This window comes from Prionailurus viverrinus, chromosome F2 (genome assembly GCF_022837055.1).
Source record: "Prionailurus viverrinus isolate Anna chromosome F2, UM_Priviv_1.0, whole genome shotgun sequence".
NCBI lineage: Eukaryota > Metazoa > Chordata > Mammalia > Carnivora > Felidae > Prionailurus > Prionailurus viverrinus.
In genome coordinates this window covers 68,266,916-68,293,242 of record NC_062578.1, presented here as the reverse complement: position 1 = coordinate 68,293,242, position 26,327 = coordinate 68,266,916, and the positions used below count along the sequence as shown (strand labels likewise).

At 41.6% G+C, this 26,327-nt stretch overlaps 1 protein-coding gene across 3 annotated transcripts in view; it reads left to right on the top strand.

Moving 5' to 3' along the window:
• The window catches only part of WASHC5 (WASH complex subunit 5), a 64,588-nt gene that overhangs the window by 16,632 nt on the left and 21,629 nt on the right, over window positions 1-26,327 (top strand). For all 3 annotated transcript variants that reach the window (XM_047841825.1, XM_047841824.1, XM_047841826.1), the window contains 13 exons: window positions 2,434-2,547; window positions 4,319-4,490; window positions 6,840-6,967; window positions 9,794-9,923; window positions 12,737-12,849; window positions 14,885-15,051; window positions 15,129-15,204; window positions 16,688-16,798; window positions 17,590-17,730; window positions 18,748-18,828; window positions 23,021-23,122; window positions 24,059-24,238; window positions 25,728-25,852. In XM_047841825.1, the coding sequence (XP_047697781.1) occupies window positions 2,434-2,547; window positions 4,319-4,490; window positions 6,840-6,967; window positions 9,794-9,923; window positions 12,737-12,849; window positions 14,885-15,051; window positions 15,129-15,204; window positions 16,688-16,798; window positions 17,590-17,730; window positions 18,748-18,828; window positions 23,021-23,122; window positions 24,059-24,238; window positions 25,728-25,852 (1,640 nt within the window). The remainder of the gene's footprint in view (window positions 1-2,433; window positions 2,548-4,318; window positions 4,491-6,839; window positions 6,968-9,793; window positions 9,924-12,736; window positions 12,850-14,884; window positions 15,052-15,128; window positions 15,205-16,687; window positions 16,799-17,589; window positions 17,731-18,747; window positions 18,829-23,020; window positions 23,123-24,058; window positions 24,239-25,727; window positions 25,853-26,327) is intronic.

The following is a 26,327-nucleotide window of genomic DNA, read 5'->3' as shown; positions in this document are numbered from 1 at the left end:
ATGCCACCCAGTAAAAATCCAGTAAGAAAATACTTACATCACACCATAGAGACCTTTAAAGAAAAACCTGCGTAGGGATAAAGAGGGCTCATGTATGATATTAAAAAGAATAATCCAGGGTGCTTGGGTGGCTCACTTGGTTAAGCGTCTGAGTCTTCAGTTTTGGCTCAGGTCATGATCTCACGGTTTCATGAGTTCAAGCCCCACATCAGGCTCTGCGCTGCTGGTACAGAGCCTGCTTGGGATTCTCTCTCTCTCTCCCTCTCTCTCTACTCCTCCACTTCCCATGCTGTCTCTCTCTCTCTCAAAATTAATAAATAAACTTAAAAAAATTTTTAGGAAAGAATAATGCAAGGTAAATTCATACCCAGTGACATACTCAAAATACATAAAGCAAAAACTCAAAATAACCTATAAAAGTTGAGAAAACCATAATCATGATGGGAAATTTTAATATACCTCTTTCTGTACATAATCCTGCTCTCCCAAAAATACATGATAGACGTTCTGTGTGTATTTGAAAGGATACATATACAAGTTGGGTAACATTAGATCACAAAGTTAAGAAAGCTTTAAAAAACGATGTTAGTCTACAGACTGTATTCTCTTACTGTAACTCAATTAAATTAGAAACCAACACTTAAAAGATATTTTTAAATGTTTAGAAAAAACTAACTTTTGTGTTCAGGAGGAAATCACAATATAAATGAAGAAATATCAAAACACTACAAAGCGAAGCTTACGAGAATGACTAAAAACTGTTCCTTTTTTTTTAAATTTTTTTTTCAACGTTTATTTATTTTTGGGACAGAGAGAGACAGAGCATGAACGGGGGAGGGGCAGAGAGAGAGGGAGACACACAATCGGAAACAGGCTCCAGGCTCTGAGCCGTCAGCCCAGAGCCCGACGCGGGGCTCGAACTCCCGGACCGCGAGATCGTGACCTGGCTGAAGTCGGACGCTTAACCGACTGCGCCACCCAGGCGCCCCTAAAAACTGTTCTTAAAGGTAAATGTTGGCGCGCCTGGGTGGCTCAGCCTGTTAAGCGTACGACTTGAGCTCAGGTCATGATCTCGTGGTTTGTGAGTTTGAGCCCCGCATCAGGCTCTGTGCTGACAGCTCAGAACCTGGAGCCCACTTCAGATTGTGCGTCTCCCTCTCTCTCTGCCCCTTCTCCCACTTGTACTCTGTCTCTCTCTCTCTCTCTCTCAAAAATAAACGTTTAACAAAAAACTAAAAGATCAATACCACAAAGGCTGGTTTTTTGAAGAGTAATAAAAACATATTTTGCAACGCTGATCAGAGAGAGGGAGAGAGAAGGCAAGTTTACATATGTGAAGATTGAAAAAGCAGACCCGAGATACAATAAAGAAGTTTTGAAGTTATCAGAAGACCTACGAACAACTTTATGCCGATATATTGGAAGACTCTGAAAAATGGAAAATTCTCTCAAAAATACAACGACTAGATCTGATTCGAGAAGAAAAGGGAAGCATGACAAGCCCAGTGACTGTTGAAGAAATGGAGCTGGGGATCCACCTCCCTGCTCAGCCACTCCCACCAAAAAGAGCACCCCCGGGACCGCAGGATGTCACAGGCAACCCTGAGCAAAGCTTCAAGGACAAATAATCGCAATTTTGTACAGACTCAAGTGGGTGGGTGAGGAACCCCAAAAGGAACGCTTTGTTTCCTTTACTCGAAGGATTCTCAAGTGAACTGGGGAGCCCTAGGGGTCCGCAAGGCTCATTCAAGGGGTCCGTGAGGTAGAAACAGAGTGAAGTGCTCTGCGCCTTGCCCTGTCCCCCTTTGCCAAGTCCACACGGCACTCCCAGGGGCCCCGAGGCAGGCAGCGCGGGAGACCCACTGCGGAATCCGGATCCAAGCCCGGCTGTCTTCAGTCAGGCCAGACGCTGCAGAGACTCGAAGAAACCGAAAGGCGATGCCACGCGTCTCACAAAACGTTTTGGGAAAGCCTTTAGTCTGATTTTTTTTTTTTTTAATTAAAAACAGTTTTCTGTTAGCATGTAATGGGTGTACTGTTACCTGAAGTGAATAAGTATTTTTTGAAATGTCTCGACTGTGATGTGTAATAGGATAAATATCAATAGATAGAACCCCATTTGAAAAAAACACAAGAAGTCCTTGGGAGTTTTCAGTAACTTTGAGTTGCGTAAAAGCTGAGGTGAAAATGTTTGAGAACGCCACTGTTCAGTCAGTCTGCTTTTCTGTCAACCCTGATTTAGTCGTTCCCGTCAATGGCTTTTGTAGCCCTTGTTCCAAAGTGCTCCTAAGAAAATGCTTACCTATATCTTTGGCAAATCGGGGTTTTTCATTGCAGTGGAATTTGAACCAGAGGGAGTGGGCAGTGTTTTCTGTAACTCTGCCTCCAGACGAGTAGGTATTTAACACACTGGATGAATGTGTCCTCTTTCAGGTAATTAGTATTTACATGGGGATCACAGTTAATCTAGCAGATGCTTGGGATCCTTACAAAGCTGCAAAGACTGCTTTAAACAATACTCTGGACCTTTCGAACGTCAGAGAACAGGTAGGTGCTGGCCAACGGAGAAGGATTCTGTCACAGCTACAAGCCTGCTTTATGGCGTGGGAAATGAGTAGAGTTCCCAAGGAATTTGGAAAATGTCCACATAGACATTTTAGTGCAGTGACGAATGAAAGGTGAATTTTGCGCATCCTAATAAGATAGGTTATGACAGATTTTGTGACTTATGTGGTATATGTAAATGGGAGGCTTGGGTCTTAAGATCCAGCGTCCTAAGACAAATCGGTATGTCACGTGGCCCCAGCTGACTTTGTTTATTCTTGTCGATGTGGATGGAATGGCTTTCACGGGTAGCTGGAATTTTAGTGTTTTCATTGGTAGGATGCATGTTGAGGATGGTAACTGAGCACACGCAATACGTCCTGTCACTGTAATTTCTATTTATGTTTTAAATTTATTTAATTTATTTTAATTTTTTGGTGCAAGAAGGTGTTTTTATTAAAGCACGGGGACAGGACCTGTAAGCAGAAAGAGCTGCCCCGTCACTGTAATTTAAATTTATCATTTCTGATGTATGAAACCAGCAGGAAGACTGAAGACCTTCCTCTCCTTAAAGTTTAAATGCTTACAGTCTATCTCTTTGATAAGAGCTCAAGGCAGGAGGAAATTCCTAAGTAAACAGAGCCATACAAATCTTTTTTTGGGCAGTATCCTTGACATTTCTAAGTTATCTTCCTCAGCCTGGCTGTCTGAGTTCTTGAGTTTCCGGGGCAGATAGAACGACATTGAGTCCAAGAACTTCAGCATGTTTTATTCAAGTAAATTACATTCCATAAATAATGCATAAAATAATTTCAACTTCATGTCTCCTGGAAATATATTAGAGAAAGTGATGCTTCTGATGCTTACTGGCATCAGAGCATTAATTTTTTCATTACTGTAATTAGTTTCCAAAATTGCCTTTTCTCTCTGGTGCCACTTTAAGAAGATTTCAGGATTGTCTGATGAAACACCTTGTGGTAGTTTTAAACTAACCTGATGAGGTTAATGATGTTTAACATGTAACTCTTGCTTCAGAGAAAGTAGAATGACCCAAATCCCCAAAGGCTGGTTTGAAAATTCACTGGATTGAAAAATATGCAGAGGTGTATTTTTGTTGTGCTCTCGTCTGCCTGTAGAAGCCTCTTCTCCTGGATATTTCTGCCCTGCCTCCTTTGTCAAGAATCATGGGAAGAATAGACAGTTGAGCCTATGTTTCTTTTCTATCCAAGTTGAGAACAGAAGGGGCCCTGGGAACCACTGGATACAGTTCTTTAGTTGACATTTGAAGAAACCAGGAGGGAGAGGTTAACCCCAAAGTCAAACCAATATCTAATCATAGCTAGAGGTAGGAGGTAGGATTCTCTTGGTTCTGAGTCCAATGCTCTTTTCAAAAGTGTCCAACGGGGCGTCTGGGTGGCTCAGTTAAGTGTCCGACTTCGGCTCAGGTCATGATCTCACAGTTTGTGAGTTCAAGCCCCACATCGGGCTCTGTGCTGACGGCTCAGAGCCTGGAGCCTGCCTCGGATTCTGTGTCTCCCTCTCTCTCTGCCCCTCCCCCCTCACGCTCTGTCTCTCTCTCCTAAAAAATAAACATTAAGAAAAAAATGTCCAACAAACCACTTGCCTCTGAGTCTTACCAACTATGGTCCACATGTTATTCACCTCCTGTAGAAATGTTATTACTTGTCAATGGGTTCATCTGTATGGGATTCATTTTCTAGGAAAGTAATTTTCTCTTTTTGAAAATGTAATTCAGGCTTTTTCTTTTTCAAAGTCAAGCAGATACGCTACCGTCAGTGAAAGAGTGCACACTCAAGTGCAACAATTTCTGAAAGAAGGGTATTTAAGGGAAGAGATGGTTCTGGACAATATCCCAAGGCTCCTGAACTGCCTGAGAGACTGTAACGTGGCCATCCGATGGCTGATGCTTCACACAGCAGACTCAGGTAATGGGCGAAAGGTGTGCCCATCTGTATGGCTCCACTTAAAGGCTTTCAGAGCTAAGATATGCCCCGCGGTGCAAAACTTGTTTAGCCTTTGGATGAGAATCAAGTGGCTTTTTAAGTTAGTCGTTTTTGTGTCTACTTGGACAAGTCAACAGCTCACCTGAATAGGCCCCTTTGTCAGGTTTGATTATCCGGGATTATCCCAGTAGGTCCAGTATAATCACGAGGGTCCTTAAATCGGGAAGAGGGAGGCAGAAGAGTCAAAACTAGAGAGGTGGAGTCATGAAAAAGCCTCAACAGACCATTCCTGGCTTTAAAGATGGAAGGGGCTACAAGCCATGGAATATGGTGGCCTCTAGATGCTGAAAAAGATAAGGAAACAGGATTTCCCCAGAGCCTCCAGAAGGAGCCTGCAGAAGGAGCATAGGCCTGCTGCCTCCTTGATTTTAGCCCAGTGACACCCATTTCAGATTTCTCCTCTCTGGAGCTGTAAGAGAATACGTTTGTGTCCTTTTAAGCCATTACGTTTGTGGTAATTTGTTACAGCAGGAAACTAATTGAAGAGCCAAGCCAGTAAATAAGAGCCAGATGTGTAAAACAGACACTTAGTGGGATTTCGTCCAGAGCAGGAGAGAAATGTTGCTTGGGGTAGTGGGTGAAGGTGGCTGGGGAAGGCTCCATACAGGAGGCAGGAAGGATTCTGAAGTAAAAAGAAGTTCTAGACTGGAGAAATGATGGGGGGAAAAGGTACGATTTTGGAAGTACAGGAAGCCATGGGCCCACAGAGTTGATAAACAGACTGAACCTGAGTGCCTCATAAAGGTAGATCAAGTCTAACCTTTTCTGGCCCACAGTCCTCTTGGAGACGCTATTGGCCGTCAAGTTCGTTTGCTTCACAGGTTGTATGAAATGCCTTCACAGGGTCTGTGAGCCTATGACTTAAGAAGCTCCCGATTTAATGAAAAAACAAGTAGGTTGGACTAACCTGAGCTTGTTCAGAGCTGACACAGTTCCTCGTACTCAGTGAAGGCTGGATCAGTGTTAGTTAACCAATGGCTTCCCCCACCCAGAGCTGCGTGCCCTTCCCGCTAAGCATGGCTGTCATCCAGCGGCCCCGTGAAGCCTCCTGCTTTTTGTTTTTCATCAACAAACTTTGCTTGAGAGCCACCCTGAGACAGGTACTGCCTTCAACACGTGTTCTTTCAGATAAGGCAGTATCTCAAAGTAAACTGTCCACTCCAGATTACTCTGCAGCCTCCCCTGGTAACACAGAGCCCGTCTCACAGCTCTTCCAGGCAAGATGTTCTTTCCTCTAGCTTCCATCTGGTCCCACTTCCTGTGGGTGCTAGGCAGCGAAAACAGCAGGGGGACGTCTTCATCCTTTGTATCTTTGGAAATATGTGGCGTTTCTCCTCAGCTTTCTCTCTTCATCCTGGAAATCTCTTTCTCAAAAAATGCTGCTTTCCAGTTTTTGGTTTTGTTTTTTGTTTTTTGTTTTTTTTCCATTTGGTTCTTTGCCTCGATTCTTCTCCAGTTTACATTCGCTCACAGCATGAGCACCGTGGCCGAGGTTTAATCGTCCAATGGATCTGGTGTTGGTTAGTCGCGTTTAGTCAGTCCATAAACTCCAGTTCTAATTTGAGGATTCTACCACACTGACTCAGTTTATAATCTTTACCAAAGTCTTCCATGCTCAAGCACATGAACAACTCAGGCCCTCGCTTTATCGTTATCATAAAACCAACTGTGGTTTTCCAGAGACTCAGCCTCCTCCTCACCTTCGCTGTGAGCCAGGAGTCTCCTGGATTTGGACCCTTCCAGGGACAACCTCGTCTTGCCAGTGGTCTGTGCATTTATCTTCCGCCACGTCTGTTTCCCATTTTTGTGCCTGGCAATTGTCTGACCTGATTGCACAGGTCACGATTTACCAGAAACAAGTGATTTACCTGATGGTGAGTCATGCGTGGGAAAGATAAGTGCTTATTTAGTTTCTGTGGTGTTCGGGTCATGATGTGCAGGAAGGAGAGCATATATTCTTTACCTTCCCTCCTGTTGGCCTCCTGGAGGCACTTCCCCCAGGCTTTGGAACCCTGTTCGGCAGCTTGCTTTTTCTCATTCAACGGCATATCATGGATGACATTCCACGTCAGGGCGTTCAGTTGTACTTAACTTCATGGCGTAGATCTACTGTAATTGATTTCGTCACGCATTATTGATTCTCATCTTGCTTATTACTTTTTCAAATGCTCCAAATGAGTGAAAATGGAGGCACGTTTTTAATAATTCATCTTAGATTTCATATTTTCTGCACAGCGAATAAATTGGGAACTCTTTTCTTCCTGTTTCTAGCTTATGACCCAAACAACAAACGCCTTCGTCAAATCAAGGACCAGATTCTAACAGACTCTAGATACAATCCCAAGATCCTCTTTCAGTTGCTGTTGGACACTGCACAATTTGAGTTTATACTCAAAGAGGTAAAGATCTTTAATGAATAATCGCCAACATCTTAGTTTTTCTGTGCTTAAAAATATTTTTAAAGGGTTGAGATTCAATAACGAGTCATAGTCTTTGATTCAGGCTACAGATTCTAGCAGTCTGAGATTGTTCTTATACTAAAAGGACAGGATTAAACATTTACCAGGCATTTAGTGCCTACTGCCATTGGGGATACAGTGATGGGGAAAATTGCACAGGACCATGGAGGTGACAGTCTAGTGAGGAATGTGGACATTAATCAGAGAATCGCACTAATGAAAACGTAAATACAAACTGAGATACGTGCTCTAAGGGAAAGGAACATTGTTCTCTGAGTACCTAAAATCCCTGAGAAGAGAAGCAGGAGCTTCTGAAGGGACCTGAAGAAGGAACCTGTCGGAGTTAGCTAAGACAAAGGTCGGGAGCATTCTGGAGACCATTGCAGAGAGAGGACAGAATATGCCCGAATCCTCTTGGGTAGGGAACAGCATGACCAGTTCAAGGACCAGAAAGAACAGTTGGCTAGAGGGGAGAGAATGAGATAAAAGTGATACGAGATGAGGTCGAAAGGTGGGCATGTAGGCCTTGTAGGATTTCAGTCTTCATCTGCAAAGCCATGAGAACCTGTTAGAAAGGGCTTTTAAGTAGGGTGGATGATTTGTGTTTAAACAAGGTCCACTCAGGGATTTTAAGGATTTTGAGCTCCCTGAAGGAAATTCTAAGGTTGATTAGTCTTATGCCTAAAAGAGCCTCTGTGGGCATAATAAAAATGGTTGATACCCAGGAGTGCCTAGGTTCTATAACCAGTAGCCTTGGCGGTTCGGATCAGGTGGGCCAGGAGCTAGCCATGGACGTTAAGGCCCATTCCAAACTGATATTCTCCTTGCCTCAGTCTGGTTAGTGGTCTGCCGGTTTTTTCTTTATCTTCTAGGTGCGAGGACACTGTGTTCCCCCGTTCAGTAGCTAAGGAAAAGTACATGCTGATTATTAACATCATGCACATGCGTGTGTTGAGTGTTATTCAGTAACCTGTCTCGGTATAATTCTGTAAGATCAGAGAAACGCTACCCCTTTTTGATCTCTTTAAGAGTGTTCATGTTTTCCCTCTCAATAGCAAGTCATTATTGAATACCTGCTCTGTTCCCAGCTAGGTGCTAGGAATTCAAAAATGAACAAGGCATGTCCCTCCCATCCAGGAGCTCTCAGTACAGTGGGGAAGAGAGACAGATTAAGCCAAAATGAGAGACCAAGAAAGATCCAAGAGCAGGAACCAGGCATCTTATTTGTTGGTCAAAGCAAACTTCAGAGGCAAGTGAGAGTCACCCCAAGGAATCAGTGCACTCCGTCCAGTTAGGATCCTGAAGCAGGACGCCAGTCACCCAAGAGTTCTGTAGCTCAATATTGTTGTGTGGGAATCAGGACAGATCTGGGTCATCTGCCCGACCACGCCTGCGTTTCTAATCGTTAATCTTTTTCTGGAATCTGTTGGAATAGAATGGGCAGCTTCCTTCTGTCTGTTCTATTGGAGAGAAAAGAAGACCAACTCATTAAAGATCTTCAAAAGAGAAGGATCTGGTAGAAAGATAAAAATAACTGCCCAATACAAATTGAGCAAAACAAAGATATATTTAATGTCTGACATTTCAGCTCGGTTCTTTAACCTTTATCTCTATCTCTCCCACCTCCCATCCCAACCCTTTTTCCAGAATCACCTTCCGATTCTCTTAGAAACACACTAATTAGACCTGTGTTTCTTCTAATCTTTTGATGAAGGTGCATCTCTTAACTTGAGAACCATCCCCTATCCCAAATTCCATCTTACCAGATATGAAACTTGTGAGGTCAACCTGGGAATGAGTGTCTGAAGGGTTTCAAGCTATTAGGTCTGTAATGAAGGCCTCACAGTGTTATTTTTGTCACTGCTGCTTCGTGAAATGGCATTGATCGGTCCTAGGCATTCAAAAAGACAGGATGGACTCTATAAATAATTCCTACTGTTCCTCACCCTGCCTGATCACTAAGATTCCTCTTTCTCTGGCCCCACAAAATTCCACCAGTCTTTATCCTTTCATCTACAATGAAGTCTTCGTCTTTTAACATTCAGTTCGATGCTGAGGAATGAAGAATTTCTTAAGAGAAAAATCAGTATATTCTCATATTTACCTCTTAGGATCCCAGTGAAATAAATCCCTGTAGTTTTGCGACACACTTTAAATAGGTTTTTAAAATTTGTTTCAAGGGGGGAAAAAGCAAAACCTTGAGTTATACCATTTCCTCCTGTGCTCAACTCTTTACAGGCCTTTAATTTTATGAAGGAGTGAATTAATAAACAGACTTACTGTGTGATCCAAAAGAAAAGATTTTTGTGGGTAATTTAATTCATTCTCCACTCATCAGACAAGGATCATGCTCAGCCTTCCCTGACCTATTTTAAATAGATGCAACCACAGAAATTATTACTTGCAAAGGACCTTCGAGCAGTGGCCACCAAATTTAATTTCACATTAAAAATGCTGGTTCCTGGGTCTACCCAAGACCTTTTGAACCAGAATCTTCATGGGGGAGCTTGAGAATCCCAACATTTGAAAGCCATCCAGATGATGAGATGATGCTTATGTGCAGTTGGTCTGAAAACCAATGCAGTGGTCTAGCTTTGCCCCTCAATTTGTACAAAGTAGTGCAGCTTAAGAGATGACGTCAGGGGTAATGTTACTTTTAGATACATATTTTTATAATAAATTGGGTTTCACTCAGGGCTTTCTTTGTAAACTGCCTTATTTGGATTTCCTCTTAAGTAAGTAAATCTCTTCTGTCTCTTTCAACAGATGTTCAAGCAAATGCTTTCAGAAAAGCAAGCCAAATGGGAGCATTACAAGAAGGAGGGCTCAGAGCGGATGACGGAGCTTGCTGATGTCTTTTCGGGAGTGAAACCCCTAACCCGTGTGGAGAAAAATGGTATTTGCTAAAGAGGAAATATAATTGTGTTTGAAATGTACACACGAATTCTTGGAAACACACAAAGTAAAAACTCAACCACATTGTCATCATTGTATGCTAGGACATTGCTGATGAACGTCTAAAGCCTAGTCTTAGCTGCCTCTAGCTTTGGGCTCCTTTTGGCAATGTTCATATCTTCTCTGGACTTGGGGCTTCTTATTTTTGAAGTATGAGGTTAGGCTACAGGGGTTGTTATACTCTGACTCATAGTCCGTAGGTCCATAACTCATCCCCCAGCCTCACCATAGTGTGTCAGCTTATGTGCATTTGCAGGGAGGAAGAGAAGGACCTATAACTGTCCTGATCATCTCAGGATACTTCACTCAAGAATAGTACTAACTACTGGGGCACCTGGGTGCCTCAGTTGGTTAAGCGCCCAACTCTTGATTTTAGCTCAGGTCGTGATCTCACGGTTCGTGAGTTTGAGCCCCTCATTGGGCTCCATGCTGGTGGTGTGGAGCCTGTTTGAGATTCTCTCTTTCCCTCTCTGCCCCTCCCCGGCTCGTGCTTTCTCTCTGTCTCTCTCTCCAAAATAAAATAAATGAACATTAAAAAAAAAGAATATTACTAACTACTAACATAGGGGTGCCTGAGTAACTCAGTCAGTTGAGTGTCCGACTCTTGATTTCGGCTCAAGTCATGGTCATGATTCATGAGATTGGAGCCCTGCACTGACAGCACGAAGCCTGCCTGAGATTCTCTTTCTCCCTCTCTCTCTTCCCCTCCTGCATGTGCACACATATTCTCTCTCTCTCAAAAATAAATAAACATTGAAATAAACAAAATCTTTAATAAAAGAATATTAGTAACTGCTAACATAGATGGTATCCAGGAATCTTGTCTTCTCATGTTTTCTGCTTTTTTTTTTCCTCGTGTGCCTGCCATCTAGTGGCAGAAGAGGGGACATGCAGACTTTTTGAAACAACATAGCTCAAGCCTTACTTAACGTTAATCATATTAATCCTGCTTCTTTTAGGAAATTTTATCTGTGGGAAAATCATGGTATCACTTAAAATTTTTATATAGATAGAAACCCTTCAAAGTGCCCCTGAATGACCATTCTGAATTTTAAGATGAGAAGCTTTTTTTTTAATGCTTAATGTTGTAACTATGAAACTCATTTCTGATAAAAGTTAATTATACAGTAGAATTTCTCAAAAGTATAGCTTTTTGTTTGAAAAAATTACTCTTTTAATCAGTATGATCTTGTGATTACTATATTTGGCTTTTGTTGATGTATTTGATGTCGAATGGTTAGCCTAAAATATATTTCCAAATTACTTTATTATTCCTAGTAGGAAAAGTTGGTGTGTTTTTAATAATGTGATATAAATTAGCAACATGTTTTGCAGGTCACTACATTTTTGTCCGAAAAACAAGGAACCGCCTGTAACAGTCTAACCAGATTAATTTTTGAGAATCAGGCACGTTCATCTCTGTTCTAGTCTCTTTTAGGTTCTTATAAATCCCAACATCAAAAAAAAAAAAGAAAAAAGAAAAGAAAACCCCACCATCACTTTAAAGGTCATTCAAAACAGCATCTGGTACTTTTTTTTGGCTATATAGCATATTTTAGCTTAGGAAATGCTTCCACAAATATTTCTCGTTTGAGCCTTACAGCCTTATGAGGTAGACATCTTTATTCTTGTTCCGCATGTAAAGAAATCAAAGCTATAAAATGTAATCACTTGCTGATGGTAACAACGGTTCAGAGCCTGGATTGAACTCGTCACCTCAGACTCTGAATGCCATGCTTGATCTACTACTCTATAGCTGTCCCTCAGTCCTACCAAAAAAAAAAAAAAATCTTTAAAATTACAACCAGTGTTCTTCATGCCAATTCGTGAAATAACTTACATTATAAGTCCGTAAGTGCTTTTATTAAAGTGAAGTTTTATCCCATTGATAAACAAACAAACAAAAATGTTAGGGAATCAGCTTGATGAGATCAAATGAGCACAGCCTTTGAATCTGGCCAGACAGTTGAGAAAAGCCTGGTGCTGCTGTTTAGTGACTGTGTGACCCTGCCTGGGCTCCTTAACGTCTCTGGGCATCAGCTTCCTTACCTGAGAAATGCCTTCCAATTCCTGCCCCCATAGATTGTTGTAAAGATTCAGTGAGAAAAGCTCAGACCTTTGCCGGCCACCTTGAGGGTCCTCAGGGCATATTAATGACCCTTTCTCTGCTGTGTGGAACTGGTCTGTGAGTGCAAATGGCACCCCTCAGCTGTTCAGACGTCCCCTCAACTCACCACACGTTCTTCACACTCCTGACACGTTGCCCCTTGTTCTCCCAAGGCGTGCCATTGTTATTTTTGTCCTGAAGCTTCTGCCCACATCTGTCCCTTCACCTCATGACAAACTATCCCTCTGCCCCTCTCTGCCTTTTTCAGATCTTTTACTCACCCTCGGTTCTCCAGGAAACTGTTCCCGGTAACTTCCTGTCACAATCTTTCAGTTCCTTCCCCACTCCTTCCCACTCCAGTGACCACCTTTGCACACTGGGGTTCACACCACAGACTCAGGCCTTTACACCTTTTCTGCCGGGTGTTAGACTGAGCTACTTCAGTAGAAAGTTTCCTCTCCCCTAGGTCACATACCCAAGGCGTTTTGGTGGTTCCTGTTTGGAGAATCCCAAGGGCAATGTCAGGTACTGAGGGAAAGGTCTGTGAATAAGGGCTAGATTTGTGAAGGACTGTGGAATAAAATTCAAAGCCACAGCTACCACAGTTCTGGGATTTCAGCAGTCTCTCCTTGTTTCTGTGTTAATAGAAAACCTTCAAGCTTGGTTCAGGGAGATCTCGAAACAAATACTGTCTTTAAATTATGATGATTCAACGGCCGCGGGCAGAAAAACCGTGCAACTAATACAAGCTTTGGAGGAGGTAAGAAAACTCTTTGTAAGCGACAGTTCATGGGGCACCTGGCTGGAGGAGTGTAGGACTCCTGATCTCAGAGTCATGAGTTCTCACCCCCCATGGGGTGAAGAGATTACTTACATAACTAAAACTAATAAATAAATAAATACATAAATAAATAACAATTCTTGGATCACAAATCATACTTGTGGATCCACCCAGAAGATCTGGTCCTGGAAATACAGCTAAGAGAATATTTCATCAGAGCAAAAAAAAAAAAAAAAAAAAAAAAAAGCAAAATATGCTCATTGTGGTATTATATCCAGTGTCCTAAAATTGGGAAAATAATGCAGTGACCAGTGTGAAAAGAATGCTAACAAAGATGATATCTCAACTTGCAGAAACATAATTATATTTAATAATGATGAAGACAACATGGAAACATTGGGCGATTGTGGAAAGGCAGTAAAAGCAAAATCTGTATTTTTTTTTGTGTTTTGTCTTGTTGTTAATATAATTTACTGTCAAACTGTCTAACATCCAATGCGTAAAGTGTGCTCTTGGTTTTTGGGGTAGATTCCCGTGGCTCATCGCTTACGTACAACACCCAGTGCTCATCCCAACAAGTAGGCACCATTTTTAGATTGGGAGAGAGTTTGGGGAGAGAAAAACTACAAAGGAATGCGCAACAATGACCACAGTTGTAGAATGATCATATGCTTATATGTGATGTTTTCTCTTCTGGAAAAAAAATAGTTTGTTTTTTATCTACTCAGATATTATCTACTCAGATTGAAAAAAGAAGGGTTATACTTCCCGACTCTTAAAATTTTAATTGTATGCTTAAGTAGGTTTAAACTAGCTTTAAACTAGGTTTTTAAACTAGGTTTAAAATGGAAAATAAACGCATGAGAACAATAACCATAAACTATTTAAAGCATTGTCCATACTTATGTGGAACCCTGTCCAGATGGGATAATTATATATCTTTAGAAATATAATGAATGCTTTCTTTGGCATCCTTTCTTTTATTTTTAAGTAATATCTACACCCAAACATGGGACTAGAACCCACAACCCCAAGATCAAGAGTCTAATGCTCTCTGGCCCGAGCCAGCCAGGTAGCCCCGGCATACTTTCTTACAGGCTCTTATTACTTTTGAGAGGTTTTATGATCCCTATGAATGGCAATACAAAACAGTACTCCACTGTGAACTTGTCGGTTTCCTTAGCCATTCCAAACAGTTGCCCACTGGTACCATTCCTATTTTGGTTGTTTTCTGGATCTTCTAGTCTACATTACAACTACAAACAACTTTGTGAATCTCAGATGCTTTTTATCATTTGGGCTATTTATTTTGACCGTGGCCCAGGCACCTTGAATTACATACATTAAAATTTCAGGATGAGGTGCCTGGGTGGTTCAGTCAGTTAAGCGTCCAACTTTGGCTCAGGTCACGATCTCGTAGTCGGTGAGTTCGAGCCCTGCATTGGGCTGTGTGCTGACAGGTCGGAGCCTGGAGCCTGCTTCGGATTCTGTGTCTCCCTCTCTCTCTGTGCCTCCCCTGCTCATGCTCTGTCTCTCTCTCTCTCTCTCAAAAATAAATTTAAAAAATGTTAAAGAAAAAAAAAACAGAAAAAACACTTCAGGACACAGGGGAGTCATTCTTTTGTTTTAAGGAGTACAACATAAGAACTTAATGTACAAGTGCCAACACCCTGGTATAATGTGACTTACTCTGTGTGTTAGCAATCCTGCAAATCTTCAAAATTAAGAGGATTTTCTAATATGCCTTTATCAGCACTCACATGGAAGATAGAAGCACCCACTCGTTATGTCATCTATGTACAGAAAATAAAAAGAGCAGAACATTTTCTAATCCTAGAAGCCTGTGCATTACGTTATGACTTGGCTTATACATTTCTAGGGTTATCGTTTGAAGTAGAAATTTTGCCAGGAAATTCTTAGTGCATGACATGCCTTTTTGAAATGTTTTCAGGGAAAAATGAACACCACGGAAGCCATTCGGAATTTTTTAATTAAATGTGTTTATGTAACACAGGTTCAAGAATTTCACCAGTTGGAATCAAATCTGCAAGTATGTCAGTTTCTTGCTGACACTCGCAAGTTTCTTCACCAGATGATCCGAACCATTAACATTAAAGAGGAGGTCCTGATCACAATGCAGATCGTTGGGGACCTTTCTTTTGCTTGGCAATTAATTGACAGGTAATATGGCCAGCCTACCATTTCCCCTGGATGAAGGCCACTGCGGATGTCTCCTTACCATTTCTCTCTCTTCACAGTTTCACATCTATCATGCAAGAAAGCATAAGGGTAAGCCCGTCCATGGTCACTAAACTCAGAGCTACATTCTTGAAGGTAAGCAGAGAACAGTTAGGTCATGTTCTTAGTCACTAGGGAAGAATTGGTCCTCGTTACTACCTCATGCCTAAATTCAGCCCGAGATTTCATTCTTTTAGAAAGTTAGGTAATTTGGGACACCTGGGTGGCTCAATCAGTTGGGCGTCCGACTTTGGCTCAGGTCATATCTCGCGGTTCGTGGGTTCGAGCCCCGCATCGGGCTCTGTGCTGACAACTCAGACCCTGGAGCCTGCTTCGGATTCTATGTCTCCCTCTCTGTCCCTCTGTCCCTCCCCCACTGGTGCTCTGCCTCTATCTCTTAAAAATAAATAAACATTAAAAAAAAAAGTTAGGTAATTTAAGTATTTTTATAAACTGAAAATTGTTAGTTTTTCCATGAGAGCAAAGTTTGAAAAGATGCCACGCATATTGGAAGTTTCAATTAATACAAGTTGGATGTCTTATAGAAGGTAGTGTTTAAATTAAAAAACACGTTTTTTCAAGTTTTACCAGTATGCTAAAAATGTGGGTCCTTTTTTCCCCAGATGTGACGTAAGTCCTTTTACTTACTCATTTAAAAAAACTCTTGTTGAGCCTCTGCTACAAGCTAGGATCCCCTCCAAAGTTTAGGGAACAGTGGTGGACAACACAAGTATAGCTGTGCTCCCAAGATAATTCCAGATCGAGATAAATGAGCAAAAATTTACTCAGCGTCTTCTGACAGAGTTACCTCATGTATCAGTTCTGAGATGCACTTTCTTTCGTATTTAAAAATCTCTCTAATTGGGGATGGGTTTTATAACTGACGGCACATCACAGTTCACCATAAGCACGTTCGCTGCTTTCCGAGTGGTACAGAAGATAATGGTGCTTTTTCTATGCTGTGACCTCTCAGATTGGAATGGGTACAGTCAGCCATGAGTCACAGTGTCTGATTTCCATAGAAGAGTAGCTGCCTTCTGGAACACAGTGGCTCTCAAACTTGAGGGGCATCAGAATCACCTGGGGGGGGGGGCACCTGAGGGGCTCAGTCAGTGAAGCGTCTGACTTCCGCTCAGGTTATGATCTCGCTGTTCATGATTTCGAGCCCCGAGTTGGGCTCTGTGCCGACATCTCAGAGCCTGGATCCTGCTTCAGATTCTATGTCTCCCTCTCTCTCTGCCCCTTCCCTGCTTGTGCTTGCGCTCTCTCTCTCTCTCTCTCTCTCTCAAAAGTAAATAAGCATAAAAAAAAAATTGGCATCTGTAACAAGTCCCAGCTGATGCTGATGCTGATGCTGCTGGTCTGGGGACCACAATTTGAGAACCACTACCAAAGCAGACTACTGTCGTTTTTTTAGAAAGTGTATCATTGTCAGAAACTATTAATGACTTTGATGAGTCAGTGGTTGTTGCATTATCTTGGGTAAAGCCCCAGAGCTCTGTGGTATGTTACTATTTCTGGAAAGAGATTTCTAGGACTTCTGGAAATGGAGAAACACATGTACCTACTTTTCTTGCAGCTTGCCTCTGCCCTCGATCTTCCCCTTCTTCGTATTAATCAAGCAAATAGTCCTGACCTTCTCAGTGTGTCTCAATATTACTCTGGTGAATTGGTGTCCTATGTGAGAAAGGTAAGAAATGCATCAAGGTGACATTTATTTTATTGGCAAACTGACTGCTCTTCTAAATACAAAGAGGATGCTTGGGGCCCTATGAAAAGTATACCCGTGTTCCTTTCCCTTATTCTTAACTTGATTCCAGAAACTTGCAATACCTGAAAATAAACTTACTCTTACTGGTATTGCGGATACGCAGATGTGTTTTTACTTTCAGGGAACTTTTGCACCTGTTTTTAAGTGCTGGTGGTATTAACTCCCATTCTGTGCTTAACAGAAACTGAGGAATAGAGATTATATTGGCTTCTTTAAAGTCAAGAACCAGTTGGTAAAAGAGCTAGTTGGTAAAAGAACCAGATCTAGATCCAGCACATCCCAGTTGGAGCTGTAAGTTTTCCCGGGAACTTTGGTCCTCGTTTCAGTAACTTACGGTGCAGCGTGGAGCCAGACAGACCTGGCTGCAAAATTTCGCTGTGTCACCTGCTGACTGCGCTACGGCCACGTTACTTAACATCTCCGAACCTCAGTCTTTTACAAGTTTATAACGTGGAAAAGATACATCTTTTTGCTGCACGTGTATGGGGATTAGCTGTGTATCTTGTGAGCAATTAACATTTGAAAGAATGTAGCCGTGGGCCTGAAAGCAGATATTAAAGTACCCCCTTACGTCCCTTCCCGTCCCTTTCTGTAGACAAATGCCTGTGTGTACAAAGTGGTGCTGTCTTAACTGCCATCCTGGCATTTATCAGCTGAGAAAAATAAAAAGACATATCCAACTGTTTTTCTTCTTTTCTCTTTCACTAAAGGTTTTGCAGATCATTCCAGAAAGCATGTTTACCTCTCTTCTAAAGATCATAAAGCTTCAGACCCACGATATCATTGAAGTGCCAACCCGCCTGGACAAAGACAAACTGAGGGACTATGCTCAGCTTGGCCCACGATACGAGGTGGCGTGTCCCTTTAACTTCTGCCTTTTGATGATTTAGAACCCAAACCACGATGTGTCACGGGTCTGTGTCGCCTGCCATATCCCTAGGAGCGCCAGACCAATTATGATTTGTCTTTTCCTACTCTCCTGTGATAGCTTCATTCGTTATCGCGTCCTGGGTTATTTGAGGCCTTGCCTGCCTGAGTGTTCTCAGAGGACGGGGAGCTCAGCTGGCCTCTTTTCTCCGTGAACAGTCCTGATGAACCAGCCCTTCTTCTCTTTGGGTTAGATTGCCTAGACCTTTTGCATTCAGGTTCCTGCTTTGTACATCAGATCAATGGCTCAAAGTAATCTGGATTCCATTAAACCATTTCCTACAGCCAGACTGTGAAGCCACTCAATAAGTAAGCAGCCCCAGAGGTGGTTCCTCCCAAATACCTCTGCTTTTCTTTCTCCTGAACTTAAAATTAAAGATGTGAAAAAAGTGAAATCAAGTGGAAATTGACATTATGAAGTCCACTGTCATTACCTTTCATCCCAGCATCAATTTCTACCACCTCTGACACAGCTCCAAAAATTGCATCAGGAATTTCAATCTTCAAGCTTGAAATTTACATATTTATTCTAACTCAAAAACACAGCACCTGTCTACCATATCAGTGCCTCCCGGTGTGGCTTGAAAAAACTCGTAGAAAACGGTAAAGATTAACTTTTTAGACTCTTGGTGAGCCTTTTCTACTTGGAAAGGACCATCCATCTCATTGAATCCTGCCTGCTTTTTATGTATGAGAAACTGAGGCCCAAAGAAGGGGAGATGATTGGTCAGCGTTTAAGAACTATTTCATGTCTGCTGACCCTGCCCAGCATGTCCAATGGCAGTGCCTTGCTTACACCACAGCACCTCATTTCTGACCGGGGCCCATCACTCCCGCTGTCTTTGTTCATTTCAGGCTGTCAGCCAGTTATTTTCACTTCCCTTAGAAAGGATGGGTCTTTTATCTGAAGTACTTCATTAACTTTTTTTTCTTTGTTAAAGGTTGCCAAGCTTACTCACGCTATTTCCATTTTTACTGAAGGCATCTTAATGATGAAGACAACTTTGGTTGGCATCATCAAGGTAACGGCTTTGATACTCATCCACGTGGCCTCGTAGTAATAAGACTCTTAGTTTGGGTCACCAGGGTGTTTCTCCCATGGGGAACAGGGAAGGCGATTGTCATCTTGGGTCCCTTACTACTTCACATGCAGCTCTCCATCTTCATTTTACTCGTTTGTTGATGGAGGAAGGGAGAGCATTATAATCCTGATTTTTCATCATGCCCAAGAGTTACTTAAATCTAAGAAAAATCCATTTTATTGAATTTTTTTATTAAAAACATTTTTTTTTATCATTTATTTTGAGACCGAGAGAGTGGGGAAGGGGCAGAGAGAGAGGGTGAGAGAGAGAATCCCAAACAGGCTCCGCACTGTCAGTGCAGAGCCCCATTCGGGGCTTGAACTCACAAACCATGAGATCATAACCTGAGCCAAAGTTGGATGCTTAACCCGCTGAACCACCCAGCCGCCACTTATTGAATTTTTGTAATAATGAAACAAAATAGTTCGTTTCCCTTTGGCCAAACAGCTGGCTCACTCTCTCCCACCCTTCTTTCCTTTTAGTATTTTTATATTGCATCTCAGGTGCAGAGAGCTGAGCTGATCGTAACCCATCGTCATTGTCTGGCCATTGTCCTCACTGATGCGTGTTCGTTCCTCTCTTCATCCTTTCTTTCTCATCTGGACACCCATTCCCATTTCCATCCCCAATAGCACCCGCTCTATGTGTTTGATTTCTGCCCCTAAAGAGGCAAGTCATCCCGTATTTTAAACATGAGGTGTTACTTCATGTGTGCATGTGTTTGATTTGTCTATATCATATTGTACTCTAAGGCTCATTCTTTTTTCCAACTCTTCTCGCCAGTTACTGCTTTTGAAATTTGTTTGTATTGCTGTGGGTTGGGCAGTTGGTTACTTCTTACTGCTGTGTAGAGTGATACATTTTACTTAACCATTCCCCAAGACCCAGACACCTATGTTGTTGTCATTTTCACTCCAACGCTCCCCATTATCATGAGCATCTCTGAACATGTCCCTGCTGTAGGGCCTGTGTCTGAAATCTGCCTCCCCAGGTCTGGGTCACTAGGTCTTAGAGTGTATTTATACTTAATTTCTCTCAGTACTGCCAGATTGCCTTCTGCAATGACTGTTTCTCTGGTGTCTGTCCACATTTTTGACAATATGTGTTACTATCTGTGTTTTAGTTTTTGCTCCCCAAAGAGTATCAAGTGTTATCTCCATACTATTTTAATTTGTAATCCTATGATGACTAGAGATGTGCCCATTCACAGAGTTCATGGTGCTTGTATTTCTTTTTCATTTATCAGACATCAGTAGAATCTATATATTTCTGATTTTTATTTTAAAAAATGTGTGTCTATTGAATTGCCAGATTAACACTTATGTTAATAAAATCCAAGAAAACCTAAATAGAAATGAAACTTTAGTGTATGGTTTCTGGATGTGTGCTGAAATACCATTGTACTCCTAGAATATTCACAGAACCCACTGAACATCCTTTAGACCGGATGCCAGTTTAATTCAGTTGATATGCAAAGAGTATACATGGAGGTAGTCACTTCTTACTAATCCATAAAGTGGTGATAAATCCTGGGACCAGATTAAGCATCTTACATGCAAAATGACCAGCACAGAAAGGGTATGATAAAACCTCATAATTAACAATAATTATCAAAAGAGAACCTGCTTACGAGAAAGGAAGATCTTTTGCTATAGTCTTTTAGACGAGAGCCAGGGAGAATATCATCTTGACCATATTCAACCCAGTAGACTTTCTCTGCCAGTCTAACAGTTCGGCTTTCGGTAACAGATCCGGTGGCCCTCACAAGTCTTCAGCCAACTAATGTTAAGCATCTATTTCAGACATTTACAAAATGTGTAAGTGTCCTTTAATCCATATGACGTAAAACAAGTGAGATATACACAGAGATGTATGTATAGATGTTCACTGTCAGAGGTAGCCATACAAAAAAAGAATAGAAATAATATAAGCATTTATCAGTGAGAGAATGGCTGAATATATCATGGTGTGTTCCTACTGGAGATTGTTTGGCTGCCGTTCAAAAAGCTTTTACCACTCGGGGCACCTGGGTGGTTAGCCTCTGACTTCGGCTCAGGCCACGATCTCACAGTGCGTGGGTTTGAGCCCCACATCAAGCTCTGTGCTGACAGCTCAGAGCCTGGAGTCTGCTTCGGATTCTGGGTCTCCCTCTCTCTCTGCCCCTCCCCCACTCGCACTCTGTCTCTGTCTCTCAAAAAGCAATAAAAGTTAAAAAAAGCTTTTACCACCAAAAGATTTCTAAAATTTAAAGTGGAAAAAGCAAATTGCAGAACAGTGTGTGTGTGTGTGTGTGTGTGTGTGTGTGTGTGTGTGTGTACATACGTATTATGGTCCCATTTAGACTTTTTAAATTAACTATGTATTGAGGACAAAATTTATGTGTAGAAATTAATAGAGAAAGGTCTGGAGGATCCATGTGAAAAGGGTTAACTGTTATTAACTTCAGAGGAGGGGATAGAAATGTGAGGGAAGGGGCTGTGTGCAAGGGGCATTCTCTAAGCTGCAAGCACTCTATAGATTGGTGAAAGGTTTAGAAAAATTGGAAGGACCATTTAAGACCTTTGTTTTCTTGAAAACAGTTAACTCTTTTTCACTAAATCTGTTTTTTTTTTTAATAAAGAATCTTTTTTTTTAACGTTTATTTATTTTGAGAGAGAGCATGCACACGTGTGTGCATGTATGCGAGTGGCGGGGGGGGGGGGGGCAGAGACACAGAGAGAGAGAGAGAGAGAGAGAGAGAGAGAGAATGAGAATATCTCAAGCAGGCTTGGCGCCATCAATGCAGAGCTGGTCTCAGAGCCTGAACTCACGAACCATGAGATTGTGACCTGAGCTGAAATCAACACTTGGATGCTCAACCGACTGAGCCACCCAGGTGCCCCTCACTAAATCTGTTCTTTATAAGGAGTATTTCTTTGAAAACGTCATGTTACTTCTTTGATTTCTTTTTCCTCGTTGATTATATCTGGTTATAATTTACCTTTGTATTGTGAAATAGGGCACAAATACTGAAAGCTGTAGATCCAATTACATAGTTTAATGGGTTATTACAACCACCACCCAAGTCAAGAAATATAATTTCCCAGCTCCTACCCCAGGATCCTCCTCATGTGCCCTGACCTAATCCTAGTCTCTCCATTTAGAGTTTTATTATCTAAAGTCAATCTGTTGACAATACATTAAAAAAAAAAATACATTCTATCTTTTAAGTCTTCAGGTTTCTCCTCCATTCTTTTCCTTTCTCACAGTTTATCTGGTCAGGAACGCACAGCCTCTGACTTGTTGTTTGTCCGAAGTCTGGCTTTTGCTGATTGTATAGTCATGGTGTAGCTCAGCATGTTTCCCTGGCTCTTGTATTTTGTGTAACTTTCATTGCAATTGCCATTCTTACAGTTTAAATATAATCAAACCCAGATGGAACCCATCCGTTTGTCTTTATGACTTTTAAAAGTAATGGTACCTTGCAAATTGAAAATATAAGAAACAAGTTGCAGGGAATTTCAAGGGATTATGTTAAAACTATTTGATGTTTTCTGGATTTGACAGGAGACTGTCTTTTAGGGAATAATGGATGCTTTCTCATTACAGAAAAAAGAACCAGCCAAATCAGCTTATAGAGGTAGATAGCAGATTTGCCTTCCTGTTTTATCTCCCTAATTACAAACAGCATTCCAAGAATGCTGGAAGAAAAGAGAATTGTTAAGTCTGTCCAACCCCAAGTTTGAGCTTGCCCATGCGCATGTAGGTGGCGTCTGGAAGAAAGGCAAGGCCAGCCCATTCATTCCCCTCTGCTCCTGGTGAGAAGAAAAGGCACTTTTTACTTTCAATGAAATGACTAAAATGAGAGAGGCACTTTAAAATTCTTCATACCCACCATCTTTGGGATGTCATGTTGTAAAATTACCATCATGAGTTTTACGGAGGCCAGCCGAGTCCTAAAGAGGTGACAGGTTCCACAATTCTGTCCAAGCTGCACAAGATCAAAGAGACGGGAAAGGAGAAAAGTCCCAATCATTGGGAAATGGGGTGGGAAAGTGCTTCCCTGCAGATTCCAGAAACTGTCTTTCCTTTGGATGTCGTCATGGCTGAACTTTTCCTCACGGCCATTTATTGCTTTTTGATTTGCACGTAGGTGGATCCAAAACAGTTGCTGGAAGATGGAATAAGAAAGGAGCTAGTTAAACGTGTTGCTTTTGCTCTTCATAAGGGACTGATCTTCAACCCCCGAGCCAAGGTACCAGATGACCAAGTGGGTCTGTCCTTTCTCTCTTCCCAGCTTGCAGAACTGTCGTGAACAACACCTTTCCTCCTAACACATACCTGATATATGATGGTCAGTGCAATACACTGATGTGTTTTTTGATCCTATGTTGTAATCCTTTCTTATGATAAGAAAATCCTTACCAAAACCAGCCCTTTCCTTCACTTGTTGATCCCCCAATTTAAGAATTGAACGGATATCTGTGATTCAGGGTCACTTCTTAAAAGAATTTCTTAACCCTAAAGCAGATCGGGACTATAAAGCCTGTAATTTTTTTTTTTAATTTTTTGAATGTTTATTATTTGAGAGAGAGACAGAGACAGAGAGCAAGGAGGGGAGGGGCAGAGAGAGAGGGAGACACAGAATCCGAAGCAGGCTCCAGGCCCTGAGCTGTCAGCACAGAGCCTGATGCGGGGCTCGAACCCACAGACCACGAGATCATGACCTGAGCTGAAGTCAGCACCCAACCGACTGAGCCACTGAGGTGCCCCTGGCCTGTAATTTTTTATTTGCCTTGACCTAACAGATCATTTTTCTCAGGAAGAAAACAAAAATGGGCCTAGAATCTGTATCTAGGGTTCTTTTCATTCCAGTAAATTCAATTTAAAATATTTTAAGTACTTGAAGGTTGGATGTATTCATCAAATGACATGAGAGAAATCATCAGCGTTCATTTTCCATATTCTTTTGTGTGAGACTCCCCTCCCAAATGAATGAAACCTCTTCTTTGCTGAATATCTGACATAAGTTGCCACTCATGCTGGATGAGGTAGGAAATGGGTATTTCCCCAAAGCTCTCTTAAACTCTCACTGTGTTTTAGAGAGGGGTCTTATTTAAAGTCTAATGTAGATATTAGTGGTTGACAGTCTAGCCCAGTGTAATAGATTTGTGTTTCCTCTTTTGCACAGCCAAGTGAGTTGATGCCCAAGCTGAAAGAGTTGGGGGCTACCATGGATGGATTCCATCGCTCTTTTGAGTACATACAGGACTACGTCAACATTTATGGTCTGAAGATTTGGCAGGAAGAAGTTTCTCGTATTATAAATTATAATGTGGAACAAGAGTGTAATAACTTCTTAAGAACAAAGGTATCTAAATAAATTGTAAAATTCTGGACCGTATTTGTTATTCAGACATTTAAAATACATGCCCTGAACCTCAGAAATAGCAATAAGAAAATTTATTTAAATAGTTACTAAAAATCGGTTAGCATTAGATACTCACAGATCCCTTCAGAGTACATTCAGGAGCCGTGAGGGTTCCAGAAAAGTTTACAGGACACCTGACCTCCAAGAGTTTACCGTCCTAAGGAGGAGGGAGATGTAATTAAATGGCCACAGAATGAAGCTGTTGTAAATGTCATAACTCCCGTGATCGAGAGTTCAGAAGGCTTGATCAAGGAGTTCAGTTGGCCTGATCGGAGTATGCACGTAACAGCAAAATTGCTGGGTCACGTGGCAGTTCTGTGTTTACCTTGCGGATGAACCACCAGACCATTTTCCACAGCACCTGCAGCATTTTTCATTCTTTCCAGCAGCATCTGAGGGTTCCTCATTTCTCCATATCCTTGCCAACGCTTCTTGTTTTGCTTTTTTAACAAAATTCTAGACGTCCCCGTAGGGGTGAAAGGGTATCTCATTGTGGTTTTGATTTGCATTTCCCTGGTGGCTAATGAGGTTGGGCATCTTTTCGTGTGCTCATTCACCATTTGGATGTCTTCTTTGGGGAAATGTCTACTGAAGTCCTTTGCCTATTTTTTAATTGGGTCGTTTGAACACCAGATTCTTAAGTGTCATGGCTGAGAAGTTTGATTTTTAGTCAGTAGTTGACAAGGAGTAGGTTTTTGATTAGGGAACTGACGTGATTCAGGTGACGTTTTTGAAGGTTTAAGCATCTTCCAGCCTTGTGATATTTTGGAATCTGATTATCATGTCGATGCATGTTAACCTAGAAGACAAAAAGCCAGAAATTCCCATCTCTCTTCTAACTTCTCCTCAGTCACTTCACTTTTCACAAATATTTCTTCTTTTATAAATGTTACATGTAGCATTTCTCAGGGGCTATTACCCCAGTTTTAAGTTTTTTTCTTCCAAACCAAGGAGCATTTATTGTCACTGTTTATGCAACATCATATTTGTAAAACTAGGTAGAAAAAAGAATAACTGGTTATCTTATCAAAGACGTACGGTTGACCCTTGAGTAGCACAGATTTAAGCTGCATGGGTTCATTTTGAGCTGCAGGGGTCCATTTATACACTGATTTTTCCCAATAGATACAGTACAGTACTATAAAATGTATTTTCTCTTCCTTGTGATTTTCTTAACATTTTTCTCTAGCCTATGTTGTACAAATACAGAGTATAATCCAATTTAACATGCAAAATATATGGTAATGGACTATGTTATTGATAAGGCTTTTCTGGTCAACTGTAGGCTATTAGTAGTTAAGTGTTAGGTGACTCAAAAGTTGTATGTGGATTTTCAACCTTGTGTGGGTCAGCGCCCTAGCCCCTGTGTTGTTCAAGGGCCCACTGTACTAAATGTTCATGGTTTTGTTTTGTTTTGTTTTGTTTCTAGATTCAGGACTGGCAGAGTATGTACCAGTCTACTCATATCCCAATACCAAAGTTTACCCCTGTGGACGAGTCTGTAACATTTATTGGTCGACTCTGCAGAGAAATCTTGAGGATCACAGACCCAAAGTAGGTGTATCTAAATTCCACTGGGCCTTGAACACTGTGGACGATAGAAGTCTCTGAACATCTTCCTCAAATCACACCCTTGTTCCTACTACACTTGGATCTAGTGGGTTTATTAGAGTCACTTTTTTTGAGACTGGGTATTTTCTGCAGTGGGACTAAGGAGACCCCGGTCCAAGGAAGTGGAGATCAAAATAACTTTCAGGTCTGTTCAGCCACCTTTTAGTTTTATGTTCTTCTCACTTTCCAACTAACATTCTACTCCCTTGGGCCTGCAGACTCCCTAGTATGTTAAAACTTTTTTTATTACGGATTTGCTCATCTGTACCTGTAACAGTGGCACACTCCTCCATTCCAGCCACCAGGTCTTACATTTATCAGACCCTGACCTTTGGAGATTACCCCCACACCCACGCACTTGTGTAACATTTACCTTGTACACACTTTTCAGCACATTGTACTCATCCCTGATACCCAT